Source organism: Plecotus auritus, assembly GCF_963455305.1.
Source record: "Plecotus auritus genome assembly, chromosome: 2".
Classification (NCBI taxonomy): domain Eukaryota; kingdom Metazoa; phylum Chordata; class Mammalia; order Chiroptera; family Vespertilionidae; genus Plecotus; species Plecotus auritus.
This window is the reverse complement of record NC_137771.1, coordinates 122153615-122173656: the sequence shown is the minus strand read 5'-3', so window position 1 is coordinate 122173656 and position 20042 is coordinate 122153615. Positions and strand designations below refer to the sequence as shown.

Sequence of the window (20042 nt, the reverse complement as noted above, 5' to 3'; positions counted from 1 at the left end):
ACTTTCTTAAACTCAAAATCACGAACCTGATAGATTTTCTTTTTAAATCTAGAATGCAGAGAAACAGGAAGTTGATATGTTGAAAAGAACTTTCCTCTTTAAATGAGGAAAAATCGATTCTAGTATACCTTCCTGGACAAATCATTCTCTGTGCATTCTATCAGAACTGTTGCATTATTCCTAAAATTCTCGGTTTACAACCATCTCACATATTTTGAAATTCTTCTGGTAAAGACATAAGATATCAATAAAATAAAATTTGTAATTTGTCAAAATCAAATGATCAAAAAATATGTAGAAACGAGGACAAGATCTCAAAAGGTGGTTGAAGATAATCAAAGGTGCAAAAACGGTTGTAATGTGCACAGATTTGTTACAAAGCCCTAAGTGTTACTTGACCTATGATCTATACATATAAAAGCGTAAGCGACCGTTAGGACAACTGGCTGGTAGCTATGATGTACACTAGCCACCAGGGGGCAGATGCTCAATGCAGGAGCTGCCCTCTGGTGGTCAGTGTGCTCCCATAGCCAACCTAGGGTGGATGGACAACCTCCCATGGTCCCTCCCCCTGGCTGACCCACCGTTTGCCCTGATTGGTACTGGGTGAGACAGCCGGGATTGGCCCCAATCACCGGCTAGGCTGAGGGACCCCACTCGTGCACGAATTCGTGCACTGGGCCTCTAGTTATTAAATAACACCAACTAATATTTCAATGATCATTTACCAAGTTTGCTTTTCTTCTCAACAGATTAAAAATTATACCTGGACTTGCATATGTGTGTAATGAATTTGTGATACTATGCACTAATTATTCCACCCCTCCCAGGTTAGCTCCTAAAACACAAGATGTATTTAAGGATAGAGATTGCTTTCCCCATGTTAGGTTTTCTTTAAAATTATATATAGGGTATCTTCCCAAAATGCATATACACTTTGAATAATTATTACTTCCAAAAGGTTTAAACTGAAAAGAAAGAAACATCAGTTGAGCTTATCAGAAAAAAAAATGTGTGTACATTTTTTTGGGACATCCTCCATGCAGAGTGGTTAATTGATAATTTGGCAATTGGGATATTAGAACAAAGTAGCATTTAGACAGTGATGCTTTGGTAATGTCTGTTGTATAGACCATAAATCATTTATATAAAATATTCGGGAAATAAACTGTATTTCTCCAGAGCCTAGCAGTGACCGGCACATGTTTGAATGAATGAAGTGGACGGAGAATGTCAATATTAATTTATGTAATGATTAGTAGAGAAAAAAAGGACGTTCTAGCAGAAGGTCTTCTGTCCACCGTTGCTTAATTCATTCTTGTCTTTTCCCTTCGGGAAAGTTTTTTGCTTGGGAAATTCCTAGAAGGCAAAGACAGAGGACGGAGACTTAGAAAAGAGAAGGGGTTCGGGACTCAAAATGGTTTTTGGACAGTATTACGGGGCCTAGAGGAAAATGTTTCGTCTTGTAGGAGGAGTTCGGAGAGCCGGAGATCCGACAAGTCCTGGGCCCCAGAGGAAAGCAGCCCTCCAGCCTCGGTTTGGAATTTCGCGCAGCCAAGCGCTGTGGTCGCGCAACCTGCGGCAGAGGCGGCTCCAAGGCCTGGCCAGAGGGGCGGGCCCTGCCCTTCCCGGAGCGCGGGGCCCGCGCCAGGCGGCAGGGAGCTGGGGCCCGGGGCGGGACTCCGAGACGGCCCCGCCTCGCCCCGCTGCCCAGCGGGTCACAATGTAGGGTTAGGCGGCGGCGGGCGGGCGGGGCTCGGCGGGGGCGGAGCCGCCGGGCAGGGGCGGTGACGGTAGTTGGGGGAGGGGAGGGGAGGAGGACGCGAGCGGGAGGAGGACAGCGCCATTCCGGCCGGCCGCTCCCTCCGGTCCCTCTTCCTTCCCCGCAGTGGCCCGCGAGCGCCAGCGAAGGAGCGAGTGCGTGACGCGGCCCGGCTAGCTGCGCCCTCCCGCCCCAGCGTCCGCCGCTCATGGCCCGGGCAGCGCTCGCCAGCCGCGCCGAGTCGGCACGTACGGAGTCGTGAAGACGCCTCCGTGGCCCTCGCAGTCCGCGCTTCGCCGCCAGCCCGCGGTGCCCGCGCACCCCAGCCGCCATCGCCTTCGCGCCTGGCTGGCGGGGGCGCAGTCCCCGGCCGTCCGCGCCGTTCCCTGGAGCTCGGCGGAGCGTGGCAGCCAGGGCCGGCAGAGGTGCGAGGAGCCGGACGCCGCCGCCTGCGTCGCCGCCGGCGCCGTGGGGGCCATGACCGTGGAGCAGAATGTGCTGCAGCAGAGCGCGGCGCAGAAGGTGAGGCGAGCCCCCGAGCCGGCGTGGCCCGGCCCGCGCCGCCCTCCGACGTGCTGCCCGCCCCCGGCCCCCCTCCCGTTCCCCTCCCTCGCTGCCCCTCGGCCTCGCTGTCCCGGGCTCCCTCTCCGCCACCCACTGCCCCTGCCCGTTGCCTTTCGGGGCGTCGCGCCCGGTCCCGGCTGCTTGTGGAAGCGGGGTGTAGTTAGCGGGTCGCAATCCACTTCCTTCTTGCCGATTGTTGTCCTGTAACAAACGGTGCGGGCTATTTATTGAGAGCGACCCGCACGTTCCTACAGTCCTCTGTGTGGCTTCTTAATTAAGCTTATCCTCCTCCTTTAAAAAAAATCAGTTGTCATTCCTGCTGAGCACAGTTTGTATTTCGAAGGTAGGAACATTCCAGGCCTGCTGTTTTGCGAAAGGGTCTCCGCCAGAATTGAATTGCCTGCCTTTGCGGGGCAGGTACGTTTACCAGGTGGACTCTATGTACAAGTAGAGGATTTGGTTGTTTCCCTTCCCTCTCCAGTTTCTTTCCTTTTTCTTATTTTGTCCCCTTATCTGAGTATAGGAACTGTCCCTTAAGAAAGGAAACCTTTCTGGCCATGTTTATTTCAGGAATCTTTTGTCCCCTGAGTTTGACCTTGTTCTATGGTTCACCCTTTACTCTGGCCTCAGTCACACATTCAAATGGTCACCTAAGTAAAATTAAAAAAAAGCAACCTATGTTTGTGAAGCTCCAGCTCTTTTATAGTCAGTAGTGAGAGACGCTCTTTTGATTCTAGATTTTGCTTTCAGAATCTCAAGTGCACTACTATCATGGCTCGAACTATATCCTGAAGAGTAGTTGGCTATGCCTTAATTTTTTTTTAAAGGGGCGTCATTTGGGTGAGAAGCATTTTGGGTCAAAGGAAAGCATTGCTTTAGTCCTGTTCGAATTATGGGGATAACTTTGCTTTACTGTGAGCAGCTGCCAAAGATGTGTGTGGTTCATCTGGGGGAGTAATGAATGCCCCACCCCGTCGTAGTTTTGGCATAGTTATCCTACCTGTGCTTGGTTGTAGAATGAGGCCTGTTGCCCTAAAATGGTCTATTTATATATTCACAGTATGCTAAGTTTTTGCTTTGAGATTGTTTTTAGAATTTTATGATAGTACTTGAGGTAATAGAAGATGCTCAAGAATTTTGGAAAGCAAGGATAGGGCATTGTTATTTTAGGCTCTTTGGGAAAGTTCTTTTGTAACTCGTGTGTGTTATAGTTGACTGTTACTGGTAAATTTAGAAGGTTACTGCACACTGCTGTTTATTTACAGTTAAATAATTCTAGATTTAATAATACGAGTTTAGAACAGTTTAATCTTCTAATCCCCCCTCTATTCTATTTTGAATATCTTAAATTTTAGTTTTTGATATTTATGTGATAAAGTGCTAATACTTTCAACAGATTTCGAGGTCATGTATGCTAAGTAACATTTAATAAGTTTGATGTCATTTTGGTTAATAATTCTTTTCAGTGTTGAATATTAAAGCCTATTTCAAAGTGGGAAATGTAGCAAATATTTTTTGCATCTCTTAAATTTGAATAATGGCAAATTGTTAAATTGATTTTGCCTAAGTACTTATTTAACATAGAATCAGATAATACAGGTCTGACTGGATCAGAGGTTTACACATAAAGTTGTAGGATTCAGAATCAAAATACTGAAAGTGATCTTGGCCATCAAGTCCAATTTTCTAGTTAATGAACCCTCTCTTACATAAAGAAAGTAGTAGTTAATTTAAAGTATTACAATTATGATGCTATTTTTAGTGTATGTCAGATTATTTCATTGATTTTGGGGAATTTTTTTAGAGCACTATAATTTTATACTTTCATCAGAGTATTTGTATTGTTTAAAAAACAATGTTTAATTTCTTTATTACTATACTATTACATATTAGAGCTATTTAAAAAATATTTATATGGGTATGAATACTTTACACCACCTACTTCAAATAAATTGATAGATTTAAATCCACCAAACTAGCCCTGGCCGGTTTGGCTTAGTAGGTAGAGCGGCAGCTTGTGGACTGAGGGGTCCGGGTTCCATTACGGTCAAGGGCACGTGCCCGGGTTGCGGGCTCCATCCCCAGTGCCGGGATTGCAGGAGGCAGCCAATCAATGGTTCTCTCTCATCATTGATGTTTCTATCTCTCTCCCTCTCCCTTCCTCTCTGAAATCAATAAAAATATATTTAAAAAAAAAAGATTCACACCCAAGCCTTCACTCCTTCATTTATAAATGAATAAATAAATAAATAAACCCACCAAGCTAGTAACTAGGAAATGGACTTCAAGCTAGCAACTAGGAAGTGAATTTCATACTTTAGAAGAAACAAAAGTGAAACTTTTTGTTTTCTCTTTGAAACTTTATGAATGATCAGTAAAAGGAGAGTGGTTTAGTGCACATTGCACAACCAAAATTTTAGTCTATTTTCTGCTCTCAAAAAAATTGTGTGTGTATGCACTTGTATAACATTAGTTTTATGTAAAATAGCTATATTCTGGTGATTAGAACAGTTCCCAATATTTTCAGTATTCTTTTTTTTTTCATCTAGAGGATAATCAGTGATAATCTTTAAAAAAATATTTTTAAAGCAGCACAACACAAAACTTTTATAGCTTTGTTTACTTACAGAGTAGCCTATCATTGTTTAATGTAACTCAAGGGGCTGTCTTTTCCTCTGATGTGTTATTTGCTTGATGCTGAAGTTTGTCCATGGCAGATATTTAGGAAATGGGATACAACTGCAGAGAGCTACTTTTCTGAGGTGTAGATGATACAGGTGAGGTGGAGTTGGAGGCAGATTAGATACAGTTAAATTCTGTCATTTGGTCTTGAAGATGTATCTTAAGCCTTTATACTTGATATTTTTCTAAGTGTAGGATCCTTAGATCTCAGAAATTTGATACATAGATTCAGATCTAAGTGAGGATTCTTTAGGGCAGCAATAGAAGGCTTCTTCCCAGAAACCAAATTAAGTTGTGAAGCGAGCTAAATATTATTTAAGTTATATGTATCCGTCTGAGTTGAATAAAATGTAAGGTTCATAAGGGCAGGTTTATTGGCTGTTGGTTTCACTGTAGAGCTTATAATAGTTCCTTGCATGTAGTAGGTTTGAGTAAATATTTGATGGTGAAATAAGAGTGTTTTCTAAAAGGGATATAAGTGCAGTAGTTATTTTAATTTCCTAACTGAATCTCAAGATTTAACATTATGAGAAACAATGTAAGTTCGAACCAGACAATTGTTGTAATGTAGGCATTGTAGTGAAAAGACAGTATGCTGTGGGTAGGATCTAAATCACCTTTCTAATACCTTGGGCAAATCATTAAATGCCTCTGAACCATCTTTTAAAGCCTCAAAGTTAGTATGATTAGACAACTTTTTTATATCTTAGTGTTTAGTGGATATAAGCATGCATTTATTCCAGATAAAGGGAGGATTAAAGAAGAAATAGGGGATGGAGGAAGAAGGAATCTTATGGATCAACAATCAATTTTCAATTAATTACATGGGTGTTAGGTGGGAAGGATGTCACAGATTAACCAAATTAAGAGTTAAAACAAAATTTAAGAAAGAATACAAACTGGATTCAGGGTAAATATTTTAGATAAAGTAATGTAGTATTTTCTCATTTAGGTATCATCTAAAGTTACAAAAATACAAACAGCATTTCAAGGTACAGTTAACATTATATAAATCACTGTAAACATTACGTAAAATGAATATTCTTTAGTACTAAATAGTTGCCTATCTTGTTATTAGGGTAAGATTTGGTTTGGGTAGAGAGGTAAGGATCCAGCTGCTTATTCCCTTCTTATCCTTTTCTTTCTCACCTAATTTAGATTTGTATACTAACATTGTATCCAGCTTCCTTTATGAATTCTTATCAGTTCTAATAACCATTTGATTGATTTTCTTCAGTATTGTATGTTGACAGTTATTGTTTTATTGCTTTATCTAAGACTACAGAATGCTACTAGGATTAATATTAGTTTCTATTATGTATTGTTTTATGATGATATGGAAATTTCCTTATATAGTTCGAAGTTTTAAAATGTTTTGCAATCAGATTTAGGATGTTGATTCTATCAAGTTTATTTTTTTCTTCCTCAACAACTGATTTTATGTGTCAAGAATGTTGGAATAAATAACATATATGGAATATTTACTATACCTAAGGAATTATGCTAAGAGTTTTTTAAACTTTGTTTTGTAATATTTAATCTTCCCAACCACCTTATTAGAGGAGCACTATTTTTTCCCCTTCTTGTTGTGATTGAGGCAACAGTATTAGAGAAGTTAAGAACTGGAGCAACATTTCATTGTGATTGTGTGTTTAAACTCAGGGTCAGCAGGTTCAATAGCTCCTGCTCTTAACCATTATGCTTTCTGATAAAATCTCCTTTAGTCATGATACCTCCAAATTCGTTGTACTAAATTGTAATCTAGAATTTGGTATCTGTATTCTTACATGAGCTTGGTTACACAGTTTGCTTTTGTACATATGGGCTCCTAATGGAAGGTTAGATCATAAAATCATTAGAAAGCTTTTTGTGTTTTTCTGTGCTTTGGGAATTGTTTACTTTAGGATTAGGTTAAATCCTTCAAAATTGGTGGTATTAAATGATTATCATTCACCCTAATACTTGTTATTTTGAAGTTTTGATGACTATAACAATATCACAATGACCATTTTGTTACAGCAAGTTTTAGGTAAGCTTTCTAAATTTTTATTATCTTTTAGATTTTCTACTTCTTCCAGTTCAAGTTTAAGACTTTATAGATTCAGATTATATTTCATTTAGGTTTCCATATATATTAGTCTGATCTTTTCTCTTAAATCTATGTATATGTTGATGGATCCCTTTCTTTTGTCTTTAACAGTCCCACCTTTCTACTCATTCAGGTGGTTATTGTTGCTTTTATACTTGAATTCACATTTAGTGAATTTGTAATCATGTTTAATAACAAAAAGCATTTTGGGCTGTGGATTTTCATCTGATTTAGTTTTGGTTTTGACCTTATTTATTTATTTATTTTTTCATTACTTAAAAGACTGCTTTTTGTTTATTTTCCAAGATGTTGCATTTTAAAAATTACTGATTTTTAGTTTAGACGCATTATTTAAAAAACATGATTAGTGATGATTTTAGAAATGTATTAAGATGTTCTTATGACTACGTATATGTGAGGTTTTGAGCATATGAAAAGGATGTGTATTCTTTGAAAGTTAAAGAGTTATATATATAAATGAGCACTTATAGTGTGATTTGAATATCCACTTTGTCTTAAATTCTGGGAGATGTTGATGTCTTTTAATGTAATTTCATCAAATTCTCTATGTATTTTTAATGGATCTAATCCAAATTTGCTTGTATTTGCTGGTCATTAGTAAAAGTTTATGATTTACATATATGGTGATAACTAATAAATTTAATATTTTGTTGTCATTTGAGTTGCCATATATTAGCCATATTTTTCCATTCAGTTTTGGTGTATTGATCAAGCTTCATTGTATCACCTTTCCTACTCTTGCCTCTTTATTCTATAACTAGAGGCCCGATGCACAAAGATTCGTCCAAGAATGGGCCTTCCTTCCCCTGGCTGCCAGCACCGCCTTTGCTCTGGCCGGAGCCGCCTTTCTGCCTTTGCTCCAGCTCAGAGCCACCTTTGTGCCTTCCCACACTGCCCAGAGGCTCGGAGCTGCTGGGGCGGTGTGGAACGCCTGCGTCGTCATGGTGATGACGCAGGCATCTTGCCCCGCCCCCGGCCGGCCACTCAGCGCCTCCACATGCAGATTAACCGCCACCTTTGTTGGCTTAATTTGCATACTCACTCCTGATTGGCTGGTGGGCGTTGTGAAGGTATGGTCAATTTGCATCTTTCTCTTTTATTAGTGTAGATCAGTAGCCAGCAAACTGCGGCTCGCGAGCCACATGCGGCTCGGGAGCCGTGGTTTGCCGCTCTGTTGACTAATGAGTTTGCTGACCACTGACCTAGACTCTCGATTCCAATAATTACAGGCTGTTGTTGTTGCTTGTGATTAAGCCCCTATCCCAGTTGGCAAACTCATTAGTTAACAGAGCGGCAAACCACAGCTCGCCAGCTGCAGTTTGCCAACCACTGGTGTAGACGATTTGAAAATTTTTCTAATTTTTTCTCTTTTAATTTTAAACCAATTAAGCACATATTTTTTTGAATGTCAAAAATCAATAATTGTTTTTTTTTTCCTTTCCTCTACCATCAGTAAGATACGACTTTTAGCATATTTTTTATTTACAACATTCCTGATTTTATTGGGATAATGTAGAATTATAATTCTAAGTGATACCCTTTTACATTTCTTAAGGTATACCTTAAGTGAAAAATAATACTTGTATTACAGACACGTTAGTAATTAGTTTTTTTTTAAGATTAGGTATTTACTTTTAACTATTTTTTTTTCTGTATAGTATAATACTATTTGATGTTAACTTTTAAGTTTTGTGTGTGTGTGTGTGTGTGTGTGTGTGTGTGTATCTTTTTAACAGTCCTGCCTAGGATTTTTGATCTGAAAATTATAGTGTTCTTCTCAAGAAAAATGTATTTTAAAATTATTGCTCCTACTGTGTTTCTTGTTTTCTCCATCTGTAACTACATTATTTGCATGTTAGATATCATTTATCTCTCTTGCTTCAAATTTTATTTTATAATTTCTTTCTCTCTTTTTGTACTGTATGCTGAGATAACTTTCTTAGCTTGGTTATCCAGATTATTATTTTTATAAAGCCAATTTTCTACTTACTATCTCCTTAGGTGGTCAGATATTTTTTGGAGGGTTTGTGTAAATAATGTGCATTTAAGTTTGTTCTGAAGTGCACAGAATTGAATTAATCACAAACATTGGTTCATGATCAGCTGTACATGAACATATTTCATTTATTTACGAAATTACTTATTGTCAATAATAAGCCCATATAAATCCATACTTAAAACAAAAGCTAGAACTTTGAAAGTAACCTATATGTAAGCCCCTTTATCCCACCCCTCTTGTTTTCATAAGAGATTGTAATCATCTTGAATCCTGTTTTCATTCTCCCTTTAATTTCTTTTTTTATTTCATCTCTCTGAATTCCTGAAGGTATATGTTTTTTATTTTAGTTGTTTTAAATTTAGGAAGTTTTTCTCACCTCGATATCTAAAAGATATTCATCCATCTTGAAAGGTTAAAGTCGGTGGTGCATGGGCAGGCTAAATAGCAATCTCAGATGGTGAATAAGAAAAACTGAGTTTATTTAAAGAAAAGGAGATGGGGATATCCAAAGGGAAGGGCTACACAGCACTGAGTCAAGCGGTATTAGGTTGATTATGGCAGCAAAAACATACTTAGGACAGCAAAACAAGGAAGGTGCATAGAAGAAGTAACAGGAGAGCCCAGGCTGTGCTGAATTAGCTCACTGAGAAGTCAGAGAAAAGGGGACCTTGGAGACAGGTTCAGGGGGTTAGTCTGGGACTAGCTGTCGCTTCTCATTGCTCCACTGGTTGCAAGTCTCATGGGGTTCCTTAGAGGGGAGAGGGGGGAAGGAAATGGTGCTGGGTAGCACACACATTGGGTCCTTCAACCTGAGTGTATTTATCTCCCTTTTGCAGGTAGAAATCTTAGGGGAGCTCTCATGGGAGGGTCTTATTCATAGCTCTCCAGGCATGTTCTTTCAAAGGGTCATTATTTGATGCAGCTGGTCCTGAGGCAGCCATGGAGTCATTTGTCTGGTTTTGCTGCTTTTGTGGGCCTGGAGCTGAAATACAATTGAGGCCTAGATGTTATCTTTAGGGAGGAAAAGGTCAGGGGGTCTAAACCTCATGACCAGTGATATGAAAGATCCAGGGTCCAACCTGCATGACCAGTGATACGCTAGGGGGCGATAGGTTACCTTGGGTGCAAGGTTCTTGTTTTCCAGTTTTGCCTCTTGTTAGGCATCCAGGGCTTTCTGCGCTGGTGAGTTTCTGTACTCTGGCTCGTTGTCCTTGCTATGCTCATGTCTGTCTAACTGCCATAACACATACTTTCTATTAAGTGTTTTTAAAGTTATGTTTGCAGCATTTCAACCTTATTTCATTTGCACTTAATTTTCATATCTGGAGTGAGGTAAGGACCCAATTTAATGTTTAGTATATATGATGTTTTTGTTGTCCATCTTACCTTATTGAAAAGTTAAATGCTCTCTCCCATTGAACTGGCATGCCATCTCTGTCATATACAAGACTTTATGCGAAATGCTCTTTTTCCCCTGTGTTATTTTGTTCCATCATTCATTTTGTGAATACTGTCCTGTCTTCACTGCTGTAGCGTCATTATAGTCTCTGTACTAGTAAAGTTAGCTTGCTTTTTTTCTTCCAAGGTGTCATGGTGCTTTATTCTTCCTTAGAAATTTTAGAATAATCATAAAGTTCTGTGAGAAACCCTTGGTTGAGGTTTTCTTTTTTTAAAATATTTTATTGATTTTTTACAGAGAGGAAGGGAGAGGGATAGAGTTAGAAACATCGATGGGAGAGAAACATTGATCAGCTGCCTCTTGCACACCTCCCACTGGGGATGTGCCCGCAACCAAGGTACATGCCCTTGACCGGAATCGAACCTGGAACCTTTCAGTCCGCAGGCCTACGCTCTATCCACTGAGCCAAACCGGTCAGGGCGAGGTTTTCTTTTTTATTAATTTCCTTGAATCCATAGACCAATTTGGCTTTAGTGACATCTTTTTGATATTGAGTCTCTCCATGAACAGGATATACCTTTTTATTTAGGTCTTCAGTATCTCTTATTCAGTTTATAATTTTAATTGTAGAATTCTTACACATTATTTGTTCTAGGCAGTTGATAATTTCTGATGACAATTATGTGGTGCTTTAAAACATTTGATATTGGCGCTGGTGCTGGCAACGGCAACTTGATGGGGATGCTTCTGGACTTGAGCTGCAAAAAATACAGTGCGGCCCTGAGGAAGGAGAACCGAAAGAAATATGGGTAGGAACTCGCTCGATTGAGAGACTCTGGCCTCTGACAGAAGAAGGGGAGGAAAAGGAGGAATCTTCTATTGAACAGGAAGAGAAGGTGTTGAGGAAAGGCAAAAACAAAAACAAAAACAAAACAAAAAAACATGAGTGGTTGCTGCGGGAGTGGAAGGCCCAAGAAGAATTCAGAATAAAGGAGGAGGAGGAAGAGGCACCTAAAAAACAGCAGGTTGAACAGGAGAGAAAGTTAAAGGAAGAGTGAGAAGAGCACAGAGAAAAGTGAAAGAGGAGGAGGAGCAGAAGCTGCAGGAGGAGAGAAAGTGGAGGCTGTGGGAAGGTGCTGGGGTGGCTGAAAATGAGCTGGGAAATAGAGCCATGTGGCAAAACTCAGAACCACGCAGGGACTGATGAATAATGAAGAAAGATCTAGCTAACTGTCCATTCTACAAAAAAACGGGAGCTTGCCGTTTTGGAGGTAGAGGTGTTCACTGAAACACAGTTTTTGACACCGAGCCCCACCCTTCTTATCAGAAGCCTGTTTACAGTGTTTGGTGTGGAGCAGTGCCGACAGGAGGGCAGCAGGAGGAGGGCACACAGTTCCTGAACTAATTCGAGGATGTGTCTCCCCTCCTTCCCCCCCCCCCCCCCCCCCCCGTCCCAGTTCCAGAATGTGGGGAAGGTGATCTAGTTCCAGGTCAACTGCAGCGTGGAACTGCATCTGAGGGGCAACGTGTGTGTGCAGTACTGATGGGAAGAAGAAAGCAGAGTACCCTTTCTCTGTTTAAAGGACGGTAGCTTCAGTGCGAGTTCTGCCCCGTGACCTGGTGGAAAAGGGCAATTTGTGGTTTATGTGAAATACAGCAATGCCCAAGAGGGAAACACTGCAACTTTCTTCACGTGTTCAGAAATCCCAACAATGAATTTTGGGAAGCTAATAGGGACTTGTCTCCCTATGGGTTTGGTTCTCTCTTTGGTAAGAACTCACAGATGAGAAGTATCACATGATCTCACTCATTTGTGGAATATAATGAACAGCATAAGCTGATGAAAAAAAAATAGAACTAGAGACATAGAAACATCAAACAGACTGTCAAACCTCAGAGGGAAGGCAGGGGAGGGTGGGAGGAGCGGGGTAAGAGATCAACCAAAGGACTTGTATGCATGCATATAAGCATAACCAATGGACACAGACTGTAGGGGGTTGAGGGCATGTGCTGGGGGGTAGGAGCGGCCAGGGAGAGGTCAATGGGGGGAAAAAAGGAGACATATGTAATACTTTAAACAATAAAGAATTAAAAAAAGAAAAGAAAAAGAACTCAGGAGAGGACTGTGGCAAGCCCAGAAGTGGAAGCCTCAGTCTGGCCCGTTTCTGCAAAAGGAATGGAGAAGCTGAGATGGAAAAGGAGAAGTAGTCACAGGGGTAAGAAATCTCACAGACACACAGCGAAAAGTGGTGAAAGACACAGTTCAGGAAGTAGAGAAAGAAAAAGGCACTGCAGGGGGTGTGGGGGAGTGGGGCAGCCAGAGCCGAGCCCAGACCCTTCGAGGTCTAGGAGTTGAGGTGGGAGGGGGTCAGGTAGTAGAGAAAGAACTGTTGTTAGTCCCAAATCCAAATAAACTGATTTTATACATATATATACACACACATATATATATATATTTGTTGTTTGTTACTGGTGTGTACAAATGCAACTGACTTGTACATTCACCTCATATCCTGCCACCTTGCTAAGCTTTTCTAGTTTAATACTTTTTTTAGCAATAATTTTGAATTTTTGTCTGTAAAAGGTTATATGCATAAGTCATGATGGTTTTATTCATTCCAATTTTTATGTCTGTAACTACATTTTTTCTTGTACTAGGTAAGACCACTAATAAAGATTAATTAGAAGTGATGTCAGTGGATAATATTTTATTGCTGATTTTAAAGGACAATTCTCTACTTTGGTACCTAATGTACTTCTAAAGTATTTACATGTGTTAGCTGTAAAAACATCTATAATAATAAAAGGATAATATGCTAATTAGACCAGATGTCATTCTGGACGTCCTTCCGGACAAAGCCGGAGCCGGAGGGAAGCCTGGGTCCTGGGTGCCTGCCTACGGCCAGAGGAAAGCCGGGGTCCCGGGTGCCAGAGGGAAGCCGGTGCCGGCAGCCAGGGGAAGGAAGGCCTACTCTAGCACGAATTTCGTGCATTGGGCCTCTAGTATGTTATAAAGAGGGTTCTGTTTCTAAAGAACTAAAGATTATTGTGTTAAATTTTCATGCTTGCATATACATTTTCTTTTGTTTCCGAGTGACTCTTTGTGAAAGTTTTCACTCCAGGCATGCTGGGGGTAGGGGGGAGATAGCTTGTTTGTCATCCACTTCTCTGTCAACCTAGGTCTTTAGCCATTTTTTGGATGATTTAAAAATATTGGTGTGTATGAATAATTTCTGAAAAATTTTTTAAAAAAATGTGTGTGAAATAGCATATGAAACCTTATGTCTACTTTAAAAGAATATAATAAAGATATGGCCATTTGTACTACCTGGACATGCCTCACCCACACATTCCCTCCCTTCGATATCCCACAAGCTGCTATCTTGACTTTTTGAAGTTAATGTTCCTGTGATATAATTTACAAAAAATAAATTGAAACCACCCATTTAAACGTGATTAATTAGATGAATTTTGGCATTTAGATAGTTCTGTCACTCGTGTCACACTTCCGATTTAGTGTTCCCACTGTCCCTATTCCAGGTAACCATTGATCTGATTTGTCTTGCTATAGATCAATTGTGGTTGCTTTAGGTCTTCACATAGGTGAAATCATAAATTTTTGTTGCTGTTGCATTTGATAGTTTTGCTCAGTAAAATGTTTTTGATACTCAGCTATGTTGCATGTATTAGTAGTTTGTTTTTCTTTATTGCTGAATAATATTTTAGATTAAATTTCAAAATATGTGTGAACATGTACCTGTTGGCGAACTTTGAGTTGTTCCCAATTTGTGGCTCTTATGACTAATGTTATTACAATGTACATTGTAAGCAGGTCTTTGAGTAGCTGTATTTGCATTTCTCTTGGGCAAATACTTAGGTGTATTTGTTATAAAATATTGCTAAATGGTTATTCAAAGTAGTTGTACTATTGTACATTCCCATCAGCAATGTATGAGAGTTCTAGTTGCTTTACATTTTCATCAATACTTATATAGCCACATTTTATGTTTTAGCCATTTTAATGAGTATGTTACGTTACCTCATTGTTGGATTAATTTGTTTTTTCCTGGTGACACAGTTTTGAACATTTTTATGTGCTCATTAGCCATTTTTTGGATGATTTTAAAATATTAGTGCTTCTCATATATTATCCATTTACATTCTCACAGGATCAGCAATAACTATATCTATTCTTTCAAGTCTGAAAATGGCTAAATAGCTAAAGATATTGCTAGAGGTAAAACATTATAGCAGCAAGTATTAATATGCTCACAAAGCAAAATAAATGTATAATATTTCTATCATTTAAAAAACTAACATCTGATGAAAAGGGTCACTGCTGAAGAATAAAAGCCCTTTACTTATTCATGCCTCAAACTAACATTAACTTAATTTCTTTGGTAATCAGTTGCACGCACAGTAGAAATCTTTATGATGTATATTTTGTTCACAGGTTACAAAATACTTTCACACTGTAGTTGGTTTTGAAAGAGCTTCGAGGACTGATGGCGGGTGGGATGAACTGTGGAGTTGGATGGTTGGTAAGCAATAGGGCAGAGAAATACATTTTTTCTTTTTTTTCTTCACAGTTTTTAGTCCATGTGAGAACAAGAAAGAAGTGCAGCCTGTTTTGAACTGGAACAGAAAATATTTAATATTTGCTGGGATTTTGTTGGTGCTGTTCAGCCTGGAAATGGGTGGAGTGAGGTCTGGTTAGCTGCAGAGCTGAAGGAGTGAGATCTTAAGTCTTCCCATAGGACTTTAGAGAAAGGTTTGGGGGCAGGGCAAGGTTGAGGAAGAGGATCAAAAGAAGCAAGCAGCAGTCCCATGCCTCAGGTTTAAAATTCCCAGTTTGGGGAGGGAAGAAGCAGCTCTTTGCACAGGCCTCCTGGGGTAGTGGACACTCTTTTTGTACCTCTTTAGGTTTCACCATACAGATTCTCAGAACTGACTTCCAGGCTTCTTTCCCAGTGGGGCCAGGACTTCAAATCAGTGATAAGACTGTAGAACTGCCCTAGCTGGTTTGGCTCAGTGGATAGGGCATCAGCCTGCGTACTGAAAGGTCCCGGGTTCGATTCCAGTCAAGGGCACATGCCTGGGTTGTGGGCTTGATTCCTAATGGGGGTGTGTGTGTGTGCAGGAGGCAGTCCATCAATGATTCTCTTTCATCATTGATGTTTCTATCTCTCTCCCCCTCTCCCTTCTCTCTGAAATCAATAAAAATATATTAAAAACAGTAACCCTGTAGAACTAATAGAACTGACAATATTTCCATCCTTGCTGGTGACCTCAGAGGGAGGGCACCAGTGCATCTGAGCATGTGTGGCTATGGCTGGATCGATGAAGGCAGCATATGATATGGCTACGGTCAGTTCTGTGTTTTCTATGGTGTTCCCTGGGTAGGGGGCCCAGGCCTCTGGAAATTGGGATCAAATCAGCCACCTCAGTGCATAGAGTCCTGTATGAGGAGGTATGATCTTAGGACTCTGAACATTCGTATTATTTGGTGTTGCCATTAGCTTACTCTTGGCCATTTTGGGGTTGGCTCAGGCAAACTCTAGCCTCGGGGTCTGCAGTTTTCAGATGGAAGCAGATCCCTTCTATGCATTCTTGGCAATGTGGTGGTATCAGGTACCCTTTACACCCTGGCACTGCCTGGAGAGCAGGTGGAGCTCTCTGGTTTAATGTGCAAAAGGAGGGGCTGATTGCCAGTTCCTCTGTTTCTCCTCTTCTGTCTTAGGGTCTCAAGGGCTGTCTATGGGAGTGAAGGGGGGCAGGGCTGTGGGAGGGGTGGTTGGCAGGCAAGGGTTATGGTGGGGAGGTACTGGCAACCTGCTGCCTCCATTTTCCCTTACTGGCCGTTTTTTATCTTCTATAGTCTATATCTTGCTGTTGAGTTGTAGGACTTTATATATTCTGAACATGTCTTCTATTATATACTAGAGGCCTGGTGCACAAAATTTGTGCACTCGCGGTGGTGGGGGGGGTCCCCTCAGCCCGGTCTGCGCCCTGGGGAGCGGGCGTAAGCCGGCAGTCAGACATCCTTAGCGCTACCACAGAGGGGGTGAGCCCGGCTTCTGGCTGAGTGGCACTCCCCCTGTGGGAGCACACTGACCACCAAGGGGCAGCTGTGAGCATCTGCCCCCTGGTGGTCAGTGTGCATCATAGCGACCGGTTGTTTTGCCATTAGTCTGAAACTGTTTCTCTGACATCCCCTGAGGGGTCCCAGATTGCGAGAGGGTGCAGGCCAGGCCGAGGTACCTCACTGGTGTACGATCGGGGTTGGGGAGGGACATGGGAGGTTGGCCAGCTGGGAGGGACCGCAGGAGGGCTCTAGGGCGTGTTCAGCCCATCTTGCTCAGTCCTGCTTAGCCAGAACCCAGCAGCAAGCTAACCTGCTGGTCAGAGTATCTGCCCCCTCGTGGTCAGTGCATGTCATAGTGACTGGTCGACTGGTTGACTGTCCTCTGGTGGTCAGTGCACGTCATAGCGAGCAGTTGAGCAGACTTAGCATATCATTAGCATATTACGCTTTGGTTGAATGGCCAACTGGACAACTGGACACAGCATATTAGGCTTTTATTATATAGAATTTTTTCTCTCAGTATGTAGCTTATTTTCATTTCATTTTCTTGTAAATTTCTGTGAAGTCAAAGTATTTTAACATTGGTATAATTCATTATGCCATTTTTTCCTTTTAATGTGCTTTAACCTAATATTTTTGAACCTTGTTCACAAAAATTTTTTCCTATATTTTTGTCTAAAATTTAAAAAAAAAAAAAACTTAAAACTTTTACATTTAGGTCTATGATCTACGTGGAGTTTATTTTTGTGTGCTCCAAGGTGTAAGAGTCAAGGTTTGTGTGAAATTAAGGAACCTTGTGTTGCAGTTCAGTTATACTTCTATATATGGCAGAACTTAATCATTCAACTGTTGACAAACTATTTAGTTATATTTTTATATATTTATGGACCATTGGTTTTTTTTTCTGTGACATTCATATTTATTTCTCTTGGATTTTTGGGGTGGGGTTGTTTTGTCCCTTTTTTATTTGAACAAGTTCTTTATAATCTTATAACACTTTTTTTCCACTTACATATTTTGTAAATATCTTTTTCCATTTTCAGGATATCTTTTTACTGCCTTTATTGTGTCCTTTTATAAATAAAACTTCATTTCAATTTAGTCTCATATATATAAGGTTCCTTTTATTCTTTTATTGCCCTTAAGTGTTTCTCTAGTTTTACCTTTAGTGTTTAAGTCTCATTTTACTTGGTCTTGAGTTTTGCATATTGTTTGAGTATGTGATCCAATTCAGTTTCCCCTCTGGAGAACCAGCAACTCTGTTGAAAACTTTCTCTTCCCTGTTAATACTCCTGATGACTATCTGAATTGGAGCTTTTTAAAGGAAAATAGGTCTGAGGGACTTTCCCTTGATTAAAGTACGTTTTATTATAGTTTTACTGAAACTTACATGAATGTAAACTAAGCGTAAATTTATTATGTTCTATTGTATAGCTCTTATGCACTAAAACCAAAAACCAACTGATAACTTAGATGTAACAAAAACTATAAAATTAGTATAATTTATAGTAACAAGGTTAACTTGACAATGGTTGTGTTTTATAGAAGCTAACTTGGCACTTGCAACTTCAACCAGGGTAATTAATATATGTGTATCAAGATATTCTTGTAATATGTTATTAAACTCTGGGAGTAGATTTTATTGGTGTTGTCATGTACATTACATCTGTGACCCTGGTGCTCAGTTAATAGCCATGGTCTTAAGAGTGGTGTTCTCAGCTTTCTTGTAATGTCTTCACAGATGTAACTCCAAATATGGCCGTAGTTTAAAACATTTTTTTCTATAATTCAATTAAATATATTGTAATTATTGCAGTGCCTCTCCAATAGAATGTTGAACAGAATAGATTGTGTGATTTGTGTAGAGTGGGGTACATTTGCTGTGAAAAAGAGGTAACAATTGTAGCTTACTTTTAAGTTAGTGCCAAGTAAATTTTATTTATTAGAACTTGTAAGTAATTTACCTTGTGAAGATATCTTAATGCTTGGGCAGTCAGGAGGGTGAAACACTGCTGTGCAGTGTGATCACTGCTTCTGTAGACACCATGAGACAGCATTATGATACTGGAGTAATAACTGTTATCGTTATTGCTACCTCCCTTAGGATTGTTGAACTTGGTTGTAGTGAAGGTTTAAAACCTTTGAAGTTTGCTGCTGAAATGTTTAGTATTTGAACAGATATTACAAACACAAAGATGTTGAGGTTTTGGGAGTAAGAAGACAGCAGAAAGTAGGCCTGGGTATTGGGCAAGATTTCTTTGAGCTTGTCAGGATTTACTGTGTTGAACTTTCAGTACATATATTTAAACTGTTTACATTTGACTGCTGATACCATATGCTATGTTTCTACTTCTTAACTTGGAATTTTCCAAGGCTTAGTCTTCTGATTTTCTGCTATTTGTGATCTCTATCTTTGAAAGATCACGAATTTTCTCAGTTATGTGTGTTCATTACTGCCAAGTTTGTATATTTAAAGTAAATTTACACCCTCATATAAATTCTTTTTTTTTTTTTTTAAATAAGTTGCCACTTTTTTTTTTTTTTAAATATATTTTATTGATTTTTTACAGAGAGGAAGAGAGAGGGATAGAGAGTTAGAAACATCGATGAGAGAGAAACATCGATCAGCTGCCTCCTGCACACCTCCTACTGGGGATGTGCCCGCAACCAAGGTACGTGCCCTTGACCGGAATCGAACCTGGGACCCTTCAGTCCGCAGGCCGACGCTCTATCCACTGAGCCAAACCGGTTTCGGCCTCATATAAATTCTTATTTCAGGTTTTTAATTACCTGTTTCTGCTTAAATATCCAGTCATCTTTCATTGTCATGCTCATACATTTGTTTATTCTTTCCTTATTTTAAGCAGATTGAGAAATAACTAATACACAAAAAGCTTATAATTTGGCGATCTTGGGAGCCAGAGATGTATATATGACATTAGAAGTTAAATGTAGTATTTTTAGGCTGTACTGGTATGACCAATTAAAGATCTAATAATAGGAAAGACCTCATATAGCACGGAGTAATGGTTGAAATGAGCTGATGTTGAACCCTAATAGCCAGATTGATGGTACCATCCTAGACAAGGAAGTCCATAAACAAGGACAAATCAATTTGGTGCCTTCTGTTATGTGGCTAGATGTGGTATTATAAAAAACAAATATTTAGTCTTTTTTATGCTAATGAGATAACTCCTGGTTGTGGGACTAGGTAGGTTCAGGTTGAGGGCTGTACCTCACAAAACCAACCACTGTGATTAGAGGTGACACTTTCAGCCCACTCCCTAGTCTAGGGAGGAGAGAGGGGCTGGAGATTGAGTCCAGTCACCAGTGGCCAAAAATTTGATCAATCATGCTTATGTAATGAAATCTCTGGTGCCTTAACATATTTCTAATAAGTGCTCAGTTTAGCAACATACTAATATTTTCCTTTCTAGTTGT

General features: G+C 40.0%; 1 protein-coding gene and 1 pseudogene across 17 annotated transcripts in view; both read left to right on the top strand.

Moving 5' to 3' along the window:
- Nucleotides 1–1805: 1805 nt before the first annotated feature.
- Nucleotides 1806–20042, top strand: part of USP25 (ubiquitin specific peptidase 25) — a 189339-nt gene continuing 171102 nt past the window's right edge. For 9 of the 16 annotated variants that reach the window (XR_013960013.1, XR_013960014.1, XR_013960015.1 and 6 more), the window contains exon 1: nucleotides 1813–2284. Coding sequence is in view for 10 of the 16 variants with exons in the window: in XM_080657614.1 (XP_080513740.1) it covers nucleotides 2240–2284 (45 nt within the window). In the remaining 6 variants the exon portion in view is untranslated. Of the gene's footprint in view, nucleotides 2285–12654; nucleotides 12733–20042 lie in introns of those variants that run through there. The other 7 variants (XM_080657609.1, XM_080657610.1, XM_080657606.1 and 4 more) reach the window with 6 other exon arrangements.
- Nucleotides 10201–12317, top strand: LOC308242610 (U2 small nuclear ribonucleoprotein auxiliary factor 35 kDa subunit-related protein 2-like; annotated as a pseudogene). The gene is made up of 2 exons: nucleotides 10201–10299; nucleotides 11290–12317. The product of its transcript is annotated as a U2 small nuclear ribonucleoprotein auxiliary factor 35 kDa subunit-related protein 2-like (transcript).